This window comes from Saimiri boliviensis, chromosome 9 (assembly GCF_048565385.1).
Source record: "Saimiri boliviensis isolate mSaiBol1 chromosome 9, mSaiBol1.pri, whole genome shotgun sequence".
Taxonomy (NCBI): domain Eukaryota; kingdom Metazoa; phylum Chordata; class Mammalia; order Primates; family Cebidae; genus Saimiri; species Saimiri boliviensis.
Genome location: NC_133457.1, coordinates 15747507 through 15765523, shown reverse-complemented (window position 1 = coordinate 15765523; position 18017 = coordinate 15747507). Strand labels below are relative to the sequence as shown.

Sequence of the window (18017 nt, the reverse complement as noted above, 5' to 3'; positions counted from 1 at the left end):
ATTGGTAGATGCTGGCCTTCAAGATTGTAGTGATCTGGCAATGGTCAAAAAATGCTGGCAGCCACCAGAGGTTAAAAGAGGAAAAGAGCGCCATCTAGAGTCTCCAAGGGAGGCATGTCTCTTGTCTATGACTTGGTTTGGACCTAGTTAATACTAATTTCATAGTACAATTAGAACTGTAAAAAAAATTAATACCTGTTATTTTAAGCAACTGAATTTGTAGTAATTTTGTAAAAAAATTAATATCTGTTATTTTAAGCAACTGAATTTGTAGTAATTTGCTGCAATAGGCACAGGAAACTAATATAGGGCCCTTATGGTTTATTTCGTCCATTGGTTTCCATACATTTTTAGCAGCAATTTTGTACCCTTTTCCTCTTCCTACTCACTGCAACAATTTCTGTGCCTGTCTGGAAACTGTCTTTCCAAACTTGCCAATAACCATTCTTATTTTCCAATTTTAGTAGGCATTGGTTATTATTAGGAGTAACATAATTATAATAAATTATACATAAGGAGAGAATAAGCACGCTTACATACATTTTACATATGGAGGATCTGCAAGTCAAGAAATGTTATAACTGTTCAAGGACACACATTAACTGCTACAAATGATTCAAATATAGATTTAGACAACTTAAATGACGTTGTTCTTTCCCCCCAACTACAAAATACCACAAATTACAACCCACTATATAAGGGCTATACATATTTATTATATACTTATAAATTCTTATCCAGCCAACTTACATACATATCTCTTATCCTAAGACCTAGATGTAAATAAAATGGTGAAGTCATGTATGATAAAGCTCCATGAATTCCATCCTCAATATGGTCATGAGCAACTTGGACTCCAGCATTTCGAAGTCTTGTAACATACATAAGTCCATCATCTCTTAAGAGATCATGTTGACAAGTAAGAATATAGGTTAGTGGCAAATTCTGTAACTGGGAATCATTGGCCAACAAGGGTAATGCTCTGGCGTCTGTAAGTGCTGGCAATGAATAACTGAGTCCTCCAAGAACTGGTTCAGTATAAACATAGTCTTTTCTATACTTCTCAGGAAGAAGAACACTCCAATTAACAAACTTAAACAGATGTCTTGACTCCAGAGGCATGTGTTCGTTTCTTCTCATTGCCTGTGGAAGTGCTTCATCCTTGGTGAAATATAAGCTCACAAGTTTTATGGCTACATCCCTTGTCAAAACTATACCATGCTCATTTTCTCGGTGAGATGGTGAATAACTATCTGTTATCTGTAAGCCAGGGTAAAGTAAGGCTTGCATCTTGATTTTATGCTTTATTCCAGCATCATTCTGCATCTGAAAATATATAGTAATATTCTGTAATGCAAAAATTTCCAAAATACCAGGAGAATAAAATTTAATTTTAATTATTTAGCAATCATGAGATAAACAAATCTACATAAACTGATGTTATATATCATAGTTATTTTTACAACATTTATATTTACATGGCACGAAAAAAGTTCAAACCAGTTTAAAATTAAAGTTTTAAAAAATACGGACTTTGTGTGTGAGGAAAAAAGGAGGAAGAATAAGAGAGGGAAAGAGAAAAAGAATACACCAGGAGGGAGAGATACATAGGATTTTTTGCTAAAAATCATAAATGAAAATGATCCAATTCCAAAAATATTTCTAGGGGAAATTGACAGTACATATAAGTTTGTAAAAATCCTTCTTGAAAAAGTAGCCAAAGTGAGTGGAAGAAATAAATATAACTATTAAATTATACTAGTCCATTTTAGAGACTAAAAAATACCTTAAAATATTTTAGAATATATTCTTTGGCAATGAGGTAGACATTATCAACATCACACCATAATTTTTAAGAAACATTATACCAATGCAAAAGCACATGGACCAAGTCAGAGGGAAAAAAAAAGCCAATCAACAAGTATCTTATGAGAATGATGCTGTGCAATGTTGGAAAAACAAAGGAAGAAAATTATGAAAAAATTGGCTGGGCGTGGTGGCTCAAGCCTGTAATCCCAGCACTTTGGGAGGCCGAGGCGGGTGGATCATGAGGTCGAGAGATCGAGACCATCCTGGTCAACACGGTGAAACCCCGTTTCTACTAAAAATACAAAAAATTAGCTGGGCATGGTGGCGCGTGCCTGTAATCCCAGCTACTCAGGAGGCTGAGGCAGGAGAATTGCTTGAACCCAGGAGGCGGAGGTTGCAGTGAGCCGAGATCGCGCCATTGCACTCCAGCCTGGGTAACAAGAGCGAAACTCCGTCTCAAAAAAAAAAAAAAAAAAAATTGATATGCACAAGTTTGATATGCAAGGAAAGAAATGTAAAGTACTTGATAAAGGAGTGCCTTTTCTTTTCCAAAGAATAAAAGGGACTTGAGGCCTCACCTATGACCCTGCAGACTGCAGGAGAGAACCTTGAATTAACTTCCTAGAAGCTTTTGCCTTGACTAGAGTCTGGCATCTGGACAAATGAAAATAGCGGCTGCTGCTCCAAGTGAAAAGTCCAGGACCACAGGATGTAACTCTAAGCCAACCAATCACCACAGTGGTTGGCTGAACGGAAAGGAAAAACTCAACTGAAATCCAAGAGGTACCTCAGAAAGGGAAATGGTATCCTACCATCTCCATAATGTACTTCCAAGATGCTAGAGGTTTAATAAGCGTAAAATGAAAATGAGCCAAAACAAAGTTATCTTACAGAAACTTTCCTAGATCCCAAATCTCTCTCGCAGTGCTCTCAGGTAGATAATTTACTTATCAAACATTGCTATCAATAGCCCACCATCAGTCATGCTACTCTCAATGCGGATAATCTAGGAAAAAAAGAAAACAAAACAGAGAATACATACACAGGGATGGGTCAAAAATGGTCCATCAGTACTCTTGCCTGACCCTAACTTTCCTTTCTGAAATGCCATATGAAATAAATCACTTCAACAAATGTGTCAGTATTTCCTACCTCTATGTTCCCCATTATGTCATTTGTTACTTTGCCATTCAAGGCTTTTTTTTTCTTTCTCTCTAATATTCTTCAAAACCCATGCTAAAGTCAGTTCTCTTTAATATATTGAAAAAGCACCTGAGTCAGATTCTCCGAAGTTGGCAATTTTGCCATAGTCTTAAAAACTATCTTATTTATCTGGTGTGTTTCAGATATTTTCTGCACATTTTATATATACTCACAAGCATATATGTGTGATTATGCATGAAAATACCTGATCAAAAAGAAAACTCCTCTTTCAATTCCCAAATTTCTATTACCTCTTTCAGGCCAATCATCACTTTTCCTTTATTATACAAAAATGTACATGATTAATCTTTCTCCTTGGTTTTGAATTTCACAAGCACTGATATGATACCTAAGTTGTCATTGTATCTTTTACCAGGCCTAAGATAATAAAGTCTTTAATATAGTATGGGAAAATAATAAAAAAATGAATATTTTAATAATATGGAAACCATAATATTATAAACCATAATATCTGATTTGTATTATTTTAACAGGACACTATCTCTGGAACCAGGAATACTAGGATGCAATAAACGGTAACAGGTATAAAACAAGTAGGTCCCAACAGTAACGCTGAATTATTGAACGATCTATTGCTTAGTTCTTTCCTTTGAGACCATTTTGGTCTCGAAGACAGCCAGCTAAGCACACTTCAAAAGTGCGCATAAACATAATGCTAAACCCAAACAAGCCTAGAATAGACCATTCTGTAAAATGGACATTAATGAATGGATATGTATGTCTGATTTTGTGGATAACTAATACGAACTTGAGTGCAAAAAAAGTGACATTTATCACAGATTGTTATTACTTTGTGAAGAACAAGAATGAAAACGTCAAAGGTCAGAAAAGTTGAGAGAACATATCTAGCTCATGGTAATGTCCTAAGGGTTTAGACACTGGCTAACCATATTTAAAATTTCCATTTAAATTTTTATTACATTTCCAATATAATAAAGACCTTTGGATAGCTAAGTAAATTAAAGGTTGTGGAAGATCTTCAACAAAGCCTATACTTATTCTTAATCTTTTTCAATAATGAACATTATTTCCATGAAAACACAATGGATAGTATGCATTTAAAATTTCCTCTTATAATTAAACACCATTAATCCTAAACTTATGGTTTTTACAGTAAAATTGTCTCATATAAATTATTTGTTCTGCCTCTAGTTTATTATCACCCAATTTGAATCTCTAACTGTTTTTCAAAGTTATTTATACCATGATGATGATTGGTCTCCTAGATCTATACATTTGAGAGCAAAATTTGGGACCCAGTTCATAAAAAGCTTCTATGCCATGCTAAAATGCTCGGAGTAACATATGGACCAGCACCATTTACACTCCTACATCAGTTTTTCATTCACAAACCACCCTCCTGAACAGCATGAGTTGGGAGTGGTGGCTGAAAGGAATTTGGTAGCTAAGTCAGAAAAGGGATGATCCACAACTTCATGCCCTGTGTTATTCTATGATTCAACTACTTCAAAGCCCATTCAAAGCAGTAATCTGCCATGGACACCTGTGCTTGCCATAAAGTCAACTTCAGACAGTCTGAGGCATTACTGAATCCTCTCCCATTTCCTGAGTTCCCTATGACCATTCAAAGGGCATGGCACTTTCCTAGAGAATGACAGCTTCCCCTGCCAACGGAACATATTGCAGCCTTTGCACTTTGCCTCTCATCATCTACTACCCTTCTCAATCCAGTTACTGATTCACAAGATAGCCTACCATCTAGCTCCCTAGTTTGAGTGTGTATTATTCAAAGTCCTGCATGCCCACACCAACTTTTCCATAACCTGTCATCCATGGAAGGATGGATGTACACAAAATATTAACTTGTTATTTGAGGAGTTTCTACATTGCTAATGATAAGTGTTGTTCACCAAACTTAACATTTATCTGTTATTTTCAACCCAGAGCACTGAACTTCATGGCAACTGTGATTGCTATCCCCACTAATTTTCCTTTGTATTAACCACCCCTACCAACCCCACACCAAATTCCAGCAATACACAACTAGTCAACGAGTATCTGGACAAACTATAAACTACCATGGAGAAATCCCAATATGGAAGGAATTCCTTGCTTTATTCTAACACACATCTCAATTATCTATAGAAAAAAAGTAAGCCTCGACTTCTACTTCCTATCATAAAGACAAATATAATGTACCTGTTGAGTGACTGCTGTTGCTAAATTTCCCCCAGAACTGTCTCCTGAAATGCAGATTCGAGTGGGATCCACTCCATATTTTGTAAGAACTTTTTCCAGGAGGAAAAATTTGACTGCAGCGAGGCCATCTTCAAACTGAGCAGGAAAGTGGTGTTGAGGAGCTAGCCTATAGCTTTAAAGAAAGAATAATAAAGCATTTACGGTTGTCCAACTAATTCTCAAATACCAAATAGATGCAATTTAATGCCAGCGTTTATTTTTCAGTTGTCTAAAAATCAAGCCTAAGTTTTCTACTAGTTCTTGATTAAAATGAAAATTCTTTTAATACAATGTAAAGGTTATCAATCTTGCACCTAAAAGTCCATGGATGGCATTATTTGTGAGGAGTCAGGGGAGTGTTATGAACTTCCTAGGAACTGTAAGCAAAATTTTTAGTCCAAGTGTATTTTGGAATGGAGATGCTCTATAGCTTACATCATATTCTCAATGTGATTGGTAATCCAAACATTTTTCTTAAAACACTTGTTTAAAAAGCACAATAGACTGCAGATCTGAGAGCATATTGTAGGCAGTGGCCTATTTTATCATGGTCATTTTAGGTAAAAATTCTACAAGCTGACACTACATATACTTCATCATGGATAATACCCACTAGTTATTACTAGATAACAATTTGGAATTATAAATAAAATTTAAATATTCCAGAGAGCTTGCTTATTTTTGGTAAAATCATTTGTAAGGCAAATTATCACCCCATTCTTTTAATGGGCACAAATAGATACTTTCCCCAATATGTGTGGACCAGTAAAACAGGAAAATACCTTTAGCAGCCTATTCATAGAGATTTTTCTTTTTGATCTTCAGAATGCTAAAACGTGTATATTTCTATAGCCAATATGAAATACTGGTGATAAGGTTCTTAGAATTTTATTATAAGCTATCTAGAAAATTCTAAGTAATGTGTAGCTTAGACATAGATGTGTACCAAAAAGATGTTTGTATCTTTACTTAGAATGCAGTGGATTTATACTTTTTGGGCAAAGAACAACACAAATTGTAAGGATTTGATAGAATGTATAAGCCAGGCACAAACTTTTTTTTATTATATCGAACCAGATATAAAATAGTATTTAGATTACTTCAAAGACTATGAAATTAGACTTTTCTTGCCTGCTCAAATACAATCCAGTATCCTAAATGTGTAATAGTTAATTTGCTTCCTTCTGTCCAGCTATGTTTCTTGGAACACTGTTGGAGCCTTACAGGACCCGACTCTTATGTGTCTAGAGCAAGTTTTTCCCAAACTACTTATCCTGGGGTATACTTCAGATATTCTCACAATCACAGAAAAATAATGGGACACTGAACCTCTTTGAGGAGCAGTCTATGTTGCAGTGGTGACAAGTAAAATATATTAATTAAAAATATTTATTTTAAGCATAGCTCACTTGATGTGTAAATCAAACCTCTACATGGTAAAGGCAAAAATCATAGTAGCCAAAGAAAATCATTGTCTTACTCCACGCCTACAACGACAGCATCAAGTGTTTTTGCAGTCCATCTATTCAGGAAGTCAAAAGCCTTCTGTTCTGAAATGAAGAAATACATATCAATGTGTTTCCTGTAATTAAAAGGCAATAGAAAGAGTTACAGCTATGAATGTGGAAATAATTGTGGTTTGTGAATATCACATAGGAGCTTTTATTTCTACCCCTCATTTCCAAGCAGATGGACCTGAATCTAGATGGCACACCCTTCCTTTCCTAGTTTTTTCAGCCACTCTCTGCAGGGGGAAAAGATGACTTTGCTAATTGGTTATTTTGAGGAGGATAAACTAGAATAGGCTCAATCTATTGTAATTTCCTCTTGACATCTGCTGTCTGTACACAATGACCCTTCCAGAACTCTCTATATCCTGGTGCATTTTACTCCACTTCACTTCTCCAGGCAGCAAGTTTCATAGGGAGGAGGTACATGATTGGTCAGTAGGGCCAGCCACTATGGCTGGATTAATCTCGCTAACTCAAGGATAACAAACCAACAATACCTAAGCATACATTCACTAAAGTCTTCATCCAAAATAATGGTAATGTTTTGACTTGGATTTATGTGAACTCTACACGTAACTTTTTAATTGGCTCAGAAGTTGGAGGAAAAAGAAATAGTACATATTGACTCTCTAAACATGATTCTTCAAAAACCTCTGTCTTCTTTGAAGATGACATATAATAAAATAGTCCAATAACATTGGCATTAAGAAAGAATCTAAGGAATAGTAACCAGATATGAGAGAGCCTCTGTCAGGTCAGTGTGAAGACTAGATATACATATGAGTTTTGACATGCTTGACATACAAGCCATTGACTTTCCACAGTACACATAAAACACACATATACACACATCTTTCCCCAGGTCCCCTACATATACTGGCCAAGCAACTTGGCAAATTCTGTGGCATCTGCTGCTGCTTTATTTACCAAGAAATCCTAGAAATCCAGAAAATTCTAGAGTTGTAATCAAATTCCAGACTTTTAAGAAGCTTCTCTCACACATTAACAAAACTGCAAAGTAAAAACTATTTAACCACTGGGTGTATACATAATCTAGAAAACAGGAAAGTAGTCACCTAGTCTTTTAAATTTAATAGAAAAAGAAAGAAAGACTTTCTTTTTAAAAAGAAAGTCACCTAGTCTTTTAAATTTTTTTAAAAAATAATGTTTTATTAAAGATTAAGTTAATTTTCAAGAAAAGGCCATGCATAGATGAAGACCAAAATATACAAATGTACAAAATGTACAAATCTAAGAACTTTGTGAACTTCAGCTTGTTAACCAAAGACATGAGATCTTCCAAAGAAAATGGGTGAGCTTTATTTTCTATTTAAAAAACAAAATCTGCAGATAGCGAGACAGAGCCTTCTGTGTGAAATGAAAGTGTGCTCCAAAGACCAAAGAAAGGGTCTGTGGCTTAAATATGGAGAATCAGCTGATACCCCTCAATCAGAATCAGGTCAATAAATGCAAATAAAGAATTCAAACTTATTCAAATAGTTGAAAACAGCCGAGTCCTGACTGGGTAGTTTCCAAGCCCCAAACCAGAAGTCTGTTCGATACCCCTTTCAAGCAGCTAGTGGGAGGAGTTGTCTAGCCAAGGTGTTTCAGCTTGGAAACATCCTAGCTCAGGTGGGCAAACAGGATATTTGGAGCTGTCCTCACTGGGAACAAAGGGGTGTGTGACCACCCTTTTCTCACTCATTATGAACGCTGAGTTCCCAGTATCTTAATTTGGGTTTCTTTATCAGCCACAGGGAGTCCATCTCATCCAGAGACCTTGAGGTCTTATTTCCAGTTTCATTTCATAAACTTTAAAGCCACTCAATGATATATTTCAAATATATGTCTTCATTTTCATCTCCCAATACTTTTAAATTTGTCTTAGAATTAAAGCAATATTGGTTTTTTTTTTTGTTTCCCATTTTTATTTTGAACTGTCTCCACTCATAGAATATTTGCTGATATTATCTATCTGGTCATGTTTTTCTCTATTCTATGCCTTTTTATTGTTACAGTGTCTGTAGAATGCAGACAGAAACAAAAAGATATAAGGATAAATGTTGAAAAACAAAATTCGCAGAAGTATGTAAAAAGTCTACAAGAGTAACATTTTCCTATATTTCTTGATTCTCAAAGCAACTTTGGTTTGTTTCAGATAAGAAAAAAGAGGAAGCCTAGGAGGAAAAAGAAAGAAAATTAAAATTTGCAAATACTAGAAAATAGTTACAATGTCTATTTTTTTCTTGGTCAAAAACCAGAAAGTATTTAAGTCTTTTCCAGTTCATTTACACATGTTTGGGAGATCTGAAAACAAATAATGTGTAAATACAAAACCAAAACATTGAAAAAAGATATCCAGAATTTAGCTAAGCAGAATGTTGAAATGTCATATCCTGAATAATAATTCTAACATTTTTAGGAATTACTGATCACAATCATTGCCTATGTCAGTAATAAAAGATATAAACCTAATAATCAGTAATATTTCTTAATATTTTTCAATCCATGATATTTTTCCATCTGTGGGCATTTATTTTGTGTTTACTCAAGTCCTAGGTAATATATATATATGAACACTTGATATTTCATAGACCTTATAAAAACTTCAGTGGAATGAATGCATTTCTTTGGAGAGAAATGAGGCTAACTTGCTATTTATCCTATCAAGAAAGCAGGTTATTCTGACCATTTTGATGCATGGTATAAATTAAATTATAGATGAAATCTAATTTATTGAAAACATTAAGGAGGTAAAAAATACATGAAAGAAAATGATTAGAACACTTTGGATAATAATCTCATGAGAGATCATCAGATGTCCCTCTCATTCACTCTGTGTGTGTTTTATTTTTTTCTTCACAAAAACGTTTATTGAATAATCACTGTATCAAAAATGCCTAAAAAGACAAGTAGGAACCTAGACTTTATGGGAGGAGTTCATTATTGAGTAGTACTATTTTGTGTTTTTCTTTTAGAGTTAATACTAGCAAGTGTGCTCTAAGCCTTATCACTGTTTGTATTATGTTCTCAGTAACTGCAAACTTGATCTTGTAGCAACCAATAGCAAATGCCTTTGACTTGTTAATTAAAACTTCTACACCTCCTCAATATTTCTGCTCCTGAATTCAGATCCCAAGGAAAAAAGTTTTAGTAATTGACTTCATATCCTATTTTCATTTGCTATATGTTCATTCAATATGAAAGCTAAGGATAAGAAAAAACAAAACAAAAAAAGCTGAATTTAAAATACCCATAATACTATTTGCCAAACATATGTCTATGCCTGTCTCTTTATTAGATATCTAACATTTATATCTATACTTATCCATATCCAGACAAGTATACATATATAGATGTATATATCACCATAAGCGTGTATATTTATATAAAATAGTTCTCATATCAAAAATATAGAGCTAGCTATACTTTTTCCTTATACAATGAACTTACTGCAACTTCCAAAACAAAAACCACCACCATGAAAATATATTACAGCTCGTCTTCGGGTTTCTGTCTTTCTTTTTGGCAAGTACAATCGTACTGGAATGTCAGCAAATGTTGTATCAGTCACTGTGATGTATTCATCTGAAAGTGGTTGGGTGTAATCCAGCCTGAATATCATGGATATAAACTCTTCATATCTCATAATACCCATATTTTCAAAACAAATAGCCTGTAAGAACAAAACAAACTAAGTTAAATATTTGGATATTTAAATAACACCAAATGTACATAAAAAGAAAGTTTAAAAAGGCAGAAAAAATAAGCAAAGTAAACAAAAAGAAATAGACTGTTCATAAATATTATTTTGAAATAATACTGTAAAGATTTTATTGCATAACCTTCTTGCCCTTGAAAATCTCAAATATCTGGCAAGATGGCCAAACAGAATAGCTCTGGTCTGCAGCTCCCAGAGAGGGCAACACAGAAAGTGGGTGATTTCTGCATTTCCAACTGAGGTACTCAGTTCATCTCATTGGGACTGGTTAGGCAGTGGGTGTAGCCCACACAGGGTGAGCAGAAGCAGGATGGGGTATTGCTTCACCGGAAGCATAAGGAGCCCAGGGACCTCCCTACCCCTGCCAAGGGAATACTTGAGGTACTGTGCTACCCAGCCCAGATACTATGCTTTTCCCACAGTTGTTGCAATCTGCAGATTAGGAAGATTCTCTCGTGTGCCTACATCACCAGGGCCCTGGGTTTCGGGCACAAAACTGGATGGCTGTTTGGGCAGACACTGAGCTAGCTGCAGGAGTTTTTTTCATACCCCAGTGGCACCTGGAATCCCAGTGAGACAGAATCCTTCACTGACCTAGAAAGGGGGCTGAAGCCAGGGAGCCAAATGGTCTCTATCAGAAGGTCCCACTCCTGCAGACCCCGGCAAGCTAAGATCCACTGGGTTGAAATCCTCACAGCCACCACAGCAGACTGAAGTCAACCTGTGACAATCTCGCTTGGTGGGGGGAGGGGCGGCTTGAGTAGGCAGTTTTCCCTTTACAGCGCTGGGGAGAACAGGAGGTTTGTACTGGGCGGAATTCAGCACACTGCAGCAAAGTGACTGCGGTCAGACTGCCTCTCTAGATTCCTCCTCACTTGGCAGGGCATCTCTGCAAGAAAGTCAGCAGCCCCAGTCAGAGGCTTACAGATAAAACTCCCATCTCCCTGAGACAGAGCACCTGGGGGGAGGGGAAGCTGTGGGCGCAGCTTCTGCAGACTGAAACTTTCCTGCCTGCAGCCTCTGAAGAGAGCAGCTGATCCTTAGAAGGAGGATTCTCCCAACACAGCAATCAAGCTCTGCTAAGGGACAGACTGCCTTTCAAGTGGGTCCCTGACCCCTGTGCCTCCTGACAGGGAGACACCTCCCAGTAGGGGTCGACAAACACCTCATACAGGAGAGCTCTGGCTGGCATCAGGCCAGTGCCCCACTGGGATGAAGCTTCCAGAGCAAGGAAGAGGCAGCAATGTTTGCTGTTCTGCAGCCTTCACTGGTGATACCCAGGCAAACGGGGTCTGCAGAGGACCTCCAGCAAACTGCACCAGACCTACAGAAGAGGGGCCTGACTGTTAGAAGAAAAACTAACAAACAGAAAGCAAAAACATCAACATCAACAAAATGGACCCCCACACAAAAACCCATCCAAAGGTCATCAGCCTCAAAGATCAAAGGTAGATGAATACATGAAGATGAAGAAAATCCAGCACGAAAACACCGAAAATCCTAAAAACCAGAATGACCCTTTTCCTTCAAATGATTGCAACTTCTCTCTAACAAGGGCACAAAACTGGATGGAGAATGAGATTGACCAAATGACAGAAGTAGGATTCAGACGGTGGCTAATAACAAGCTCCTCTGAGTTAAAAGAACATGTTCTAACCCAATGCAAGGAAGCTAAGAACCTTGATAAAAGGTTGCAGGAACTACTAACTAATATAACCAGTTTAGAGAAGAACATAAATGACCTGATGGAGCTGAAAAACAGAGCATGAGAACTTCATGAGACATACACAAGTATCAATAGCTAAATCAATTGAGTGAAAGAAAGGATATCAGAGATTGAAGATCAACCTACTGAAATAAGGCATGAAGATAACATTAGAGAAAAAAGAATGAAAAGGAATGAACAAAGAAAATGTGACAGCATGCCTGAAAATTGTTTTCTTTTTCTGAAAAAAAAAATTATAAATCACAAATGATTACAGTAGGCATAAAAAAAACTGTTAGCAAATTAATGGATTTTTGAATATGATAGCACTCAATCTAAAATACTAAATACTTGATGTTTTCTTTTTTTATATACACAACAATTTTTCTTTTAGTTTCCTTTTCTCTTTTTCTTTTACTTCAAGTTCTGAGATATGTATGCAGAATGTGCAGGTTTTTTACATAGATATATGTGTGCCATGATGGTTTCCTGCACCTATCAACTCTTCATCTAGGTTTTAAGCTCTGCCTGCATTAGGTATTTGTCCTATTGCTCTCCTTCCCATTTCCCCCCACCTCCCAACAGGCCCTGGTGTGTGATATTCCCCTTCCTGTGTCTATGTATGCTCATTGTTCAACTCCCACTTATGAGTGAGAACATGTAGTGTTTGGTTTACTGTCACAGTGTATATGTGCCACATTTTCTTTACCCAGTCTATCATCAATGGGCATTTTTTTCTTTCCATTTGCTAGGTAAATCTTCCTCCATCCCTTTATTTGGAGCCTATGTGTCTCTGCACATGAGATGGGTCTCCTGAATACTGCACACTGATCAGTCTTGATTATTTATCCAATTTGCCAGTCTGTGTCTTTTAATTGGGACAGTTAACCCATTTATATTTAAGGTTAATATTGTTGTGCATGAATATGATCCTGTCATCATGATGCTAGTGGTCATTTTGTACATTAGTCCAGGCAGTTTCTTCATGGTGTCATTGATCTTTATGTTTTTGTGTGTTTTTGCAGTGGCTGGTACTCTTGCCCAGGCTGGAATGCAGTGGCACAATCTAGGCTCACTGCAACCTCTGCCTCCTGGGTTCAAGCGACTCTCCTGTCTCAGCCTCCCTAGTAGCTGGTGTTACAGGCATGCATTACCACACCCAGCTAATTTTTGTATTTTTAGTAGAGACCAGGTTTCCCCATTTTTGTCATGCTGGTCTTGAACTCCTGACAGGTGATCCACCCACCATGGCCTCCCAAAGTACAACAGTGAGCCACCGTGCTAACCCCTATAATTTAATGATGAGGAAGTATGCTGAAACTCAAAGTTGTAGCCAGTAAATGTCAAAACAAAGTTTGCATCCATTTAAACCAGCATCTTGTGCTACTGCTTACTAGCTGTTTGACATTGAAAAAATTGCTCTCTGTAACTTAATTTCCCTGTATATATGATAGTAATAATAATAATAAATCTTTCAGTGAGCTGTAGAAGGGTTTAAACAAGTTAATGTTCTGAGATACAAATTAGATAATCAAGGAAGGTAACATAGTAGTTTCTCTGTCGAACTGACACTTGCTTACCCATTTGTGGTTACTCGAGGAGTAAAAGCATTAGAGAAAAGTTATGGAGAAGGTAAGCCTCAGGAAGTGATTAGAGGGGAAAATATTTGCAGACATCAGAAATAGCCAACTGTGGTTTCACAAAGCATACGTATTGTCTGCTGTACAAAGCATCACAAGACAGCCTCTTCTTCTTAGACCATGGATTGCTCTCCTTCTTCTGTTGCCTTCTCCTTTTAGCCTCTTATTGTTACCTTTTCTGGAAGCTATCTGGCTTGGCAGAAAAAGTATGGGTTACTAAATGAGACAGTTTAGAGTTCAAATTATGGAGTTGTCACTTTTTACCTGCATGTGTGCTTCTCAATCTCTTCCCCTACCCTCTAAAAAACCTGATAAAAATAATTGCAGGATAGTGGGGAATCCATGGAAGTATAATACTATACAAAGTCTATATAATTTAATAACTCAAAAATAGTAGTTTTTAACCCTATCTTTCCCTTTTAAAGGAGCTACTTTTTTGCTTGAATTTATAATTAATTCTGTCTGTGCCAAGCCAGAAAATCCCTGAAAACCAGTAATAAGAATTGAATATGGACAATGAAAGCCATTAAATAGTAAAACACTTAAATTGATATCAAACAGTTACAAATATCAATAATGTGCATCTGAACAACTGAAAGGTAATTATGGGAATAAGTTGTCCCTGAAAGTTCAAATTTAATCAAGTTCTCAAATCTCAAAGCCTTTTCCTTTGTCAATACCATTTGTTTTATATGTCACAATAAATTTAATTCATATATGTCATATTTAGACATAAACTCTTAGAAGTGAGAATTCTGTCTCACTGTTTCACACAAATGTAGGAATATTTATTTACTTGATTTTATTTAATTAATTTACTCTAACAAATAAACAAGCAATGATTCTTTCAAAAGGGCGATACTATTAATAAAAGAGTTCATAGCATTCATTTGTAGTCAATAAGTTATCCCAATATCCAATAGAAAAAAAATGTTAATCTTACCATAAATGTACAAGTTTTCGCAATGACGTCCAAGGCCATTATTTTCCAGCTTTCTTCAATGTTGTCTGGCATGGGTGTGTAAAAATGAGAGGCAAAAAGAACACAAAGCAAGCCCAAACAGAGAGCTTTGAGCCCCATAATACCCCCTTTTCCAGCGACTTCACAGTACTGAGATTAAAATTTGTCATAAACACTGAACAATAACTAGAAGAGCAAATGTAGACTTGGGAACTCTCTCAGGTGATGTGATCATCTTAACATGAAGCTAATTTTCAATTCAAATGTTACAGTGTCTGTAGTAACTTGTTTTGCAAGCACACAGACTGGAACAGATGTCATAACTCATCAGGGTGTGCATGCATTATTAGCTTCAATTTAAAACTCTTACAGTGTTTCTTCACCCTGTGAAACCATCATCAGTCCAAAACAATTATTATTGAGACATAAATCAGAACCTAAATGAAAGCACTAAATAAGTCATGAAGTAAATTTTTGTGATTGGGTGGTGGTTGCAACATTTTTTAAAAGTAGGTTTTTTTTTAAGTTTGCCGATATTAAGTCAAAATTCAGGCTCATGCCATTATCATGGATTATTAACAATGTTAACAAACTTTTCTTGTGGTGAAACAAGTTTTAGATTGAAAGACAGGGGATGAGAGTACTTGTTCAATTTCTGTCAAGCATCAAACTAGAATTTTTCCATAGACTAAGCCAGGAAGCTCAGTTGAATTATCTGTTTTACAAAGGATTACATAGTATGATGATGAACTTTATGTGTCAATTCAGTTGGGCTAGGAATGCTCAAATACCCGGTAAAAAAATATTTCTGGGTATGTCTTTGAGAGTGTTACTGGAAAAGATTAGCATTTGAACTGGTAGAGCGAGTGAAGAAAATCACCCTCCCCAGTGTGGGCTGGCAGAATCCAATCCCAAAAATGTAGAGGAAAAGTAAATTCCCTCTCTTCCTGGGCTGGGACATTGTTGTAACTCTAATTCACGTTCATGCTGCCTCAGCAGCACCTTCTTGCTCTGTTCCCGGCTTGTCACAAATGACCTACATATTTTGAGACAGTCTCCACCCAGTTTCTGTTTCTGTTTCTAGATAGATAAAGCCCCATTTGCTGCCTTACTTCTGCTTTAAGTCTGGTAAACACGGTCATGTAACCCAAGTTCTCACACTTAAACTCATGCTTCCTTTCAATTAACCAATCCAACTCTGTTGTGGGAAACCCACCTAGGTCATCCTGAACCCCAATAAAGGGTTCTACCCACAGGTCCCTCCATCTCTCGCTTGCTTTCTACCTGCTGGTTGAGAGACAGTGTCTTTGACTGCCTCCCTCTTGCCGTGGGCTCTGCAAGGCATTTTACCCTCCTCTTTCTGGAATCTGCAAGTAAATAAACTTTATCTTTTTGACATTCCGGTCTAAATGTCCTCATTGTGCTGCACCTGACTACATCAAACCTAACTTAAATTCTTTACTTAACAAACATCCATCTTCTCCTGCCCTTGGACATCCAAGCTCCTAGTTCCTAGGCCTTTAGATTCTGAGACTCCCGTCAGACACCACATATTGTGGGGCTTCTTTGCCTAAATAATCGCATGGGCCAATTTATACAATATATGTATATATATACACACACACCTAAACTTTCTATATATAGATTATGTAAAATATCTATATATATTTTATATACATAGACACTTTATATATAGAATATATAGAAAACTTTTATATATATAGAAACTGTATATATAGAAATTTTACATATAGAATTCTTTATATGTAGAAACTTTCTATATAGAAACTATATATAAAGGAACTTTCTATATACACAACTTTATAGTTATAACTAGTAATTTTCTATATATATAAACTAATACATGGATAGATACACACACATATACAAATATGTGTGTATCTATATATAATATTATAATAGATAATAGATATATAATCATAATATAGATGTATATATAGATATATAAATATATAATAGATATCTATTTCTGTGTGTGGACATATCTATCTATCTATCTATCTATCTATCTGTCTGTCTCCTGTTGGTTCTGTTCCTTCGGAGAACCCTGATGAATACATGTAGTAACTTCGTTCATGTGTTTCAGTGGTAAATCTTTAGAACTAACCCACATGAATAATTTAACCTAGGGTGGCAGAGAACATCAAGTACAAATGTTGGACTTGTGCCTGCTGCAATCTAACAGCCTGAGAGAGACACTCCCATGGAGTTAGAGCCCCACAGCCTGCCAGTCTGTATGCTCCCCTACATATATGAGCAGTGAGGCACTGAAGAAGCAAGCCATACCCCCATTGCACACCCTGTGAGGGGGCAAGGGAAGCTTTCTCGTTTCAAAAGGAACCTAGTAGAGAATGATTGTCATACAATCAAAATTAATAGAGATATAGCAACATAGGTATTGATTGGCATCATTAAATGTATTATTATTTAATGCATTTATGAAGAAGAATCATTGTTAAAGGAGAGAGAACAGCATGTGGGGGCATTTTGATCTGGCAGTGTAGATGAAGTGCAACTAGATTAAGTAGTGGAAAAAGAAAAGAGTAAAAAGACAAACAGCTATTTTCAGTAATCAAAATTAGTGGTGATAGTATTCATAATGCTGTTCTGAGACTGCTTAATTTTTAGGGTGAGAAAAAGCAAATTTGAAAGTATTTAAAATTGTAGCTCTTTTAATTTTCTCATTATATGTCTGTTAATAGCCTATATTCTTGAATTCTTAGTGTGAAAAAAAAAAGAGATGTGATATAAAAGAGATCAGGTAAAAACCCTGTTCCTGAATTTCAGCTAAAAAATATCAGAGAAAAGTCAAGAATTTCTTTAAGTATTTTTATAAAATTCCTATTTGTGTTCACTTTAAAGACCTTGTGCTCAGATAATAGTATTGAAATATCATTTTCATCAAATTAAGCCAGATATTAAATGGAAACTTGATATTTGGGAATAAATAGCTAATCACAGGCCTGTGCAGGGAATAAATAATGTGAGCCTGGAAAATACCAACATACCAGACAGCAAGCAAGTGCTCAAAGATTTCGATTCATGTCAAGAGGACTGAAAAGTGGTCCACTGGCCCTAAATGGGAAAATCTGAACTACTTTAATAAGGAATTAATTAATCTAATGGGCTGAAATTCTTCCTTCATGCTTTCTCAAGAAGAAAGAATCCCTCTCTGTCACCACCACAGCTGGGAAAGTGCTGGGTCACACTTGAAGCCACAAAACAT

At 36.2% G+C, this 18017-nt stretch overlaps 1 protein-coding gene across 1 annotated transcript; it reads right to left on the bottom strand.

Annotated features, from left to right (window-relative positions):
* Window positions 1–298: 298 nt before the first annotated feature.
* Window positions 299–15004, bottom strand: LOC101052109 (arylacetamide deacetylase-like 2). Its single transcript, XM_003925025.4, has 5 exons — window positions 14753–15004; window positions 10197–10419; window positions 6713–6782; window positions 5194–5365; window positions 299–1326 (listed from the first exon to the last, which is right to left on the bottom strand). Exons 1-5 carry the CDS (start codon window positions 14888–14890, stop codon window positions 724–726), a joined length of 1206 nt encoding a protein of 401 aa, XP_003925074.3. The 5' UTR covers window positions 14891–15004; the 3' UTR covers window positions 299–723.
* Window positions 15005–18017: the final 3013 nt, after the last annotated feature.

Bases quoted from the DNA above. Each gene is read 5' to 3' on its own strand.
- LOC101052109 (XM_003925025.4), bottom strand. From the start codon at position 14,890: ATGGGGCTCAAAGCTCTCTGTTTGGGCTTGCTTTGTGTTCTTTTTGCC. The intron at 10,420-14,752 runs GTAAGATTAACA...TTGTTCTTACAG, and splicing joins CGAAAACTTGTACATTTATG to GCTATTTGTTTTGAAAATAT. The intron at 1,327-5,193 runs GTACATTATATT...ATATATTTTCAG, and splicing joins CAACAGCAGTCACTCAACAG to ATGCAGAATGATGCTGGAAT.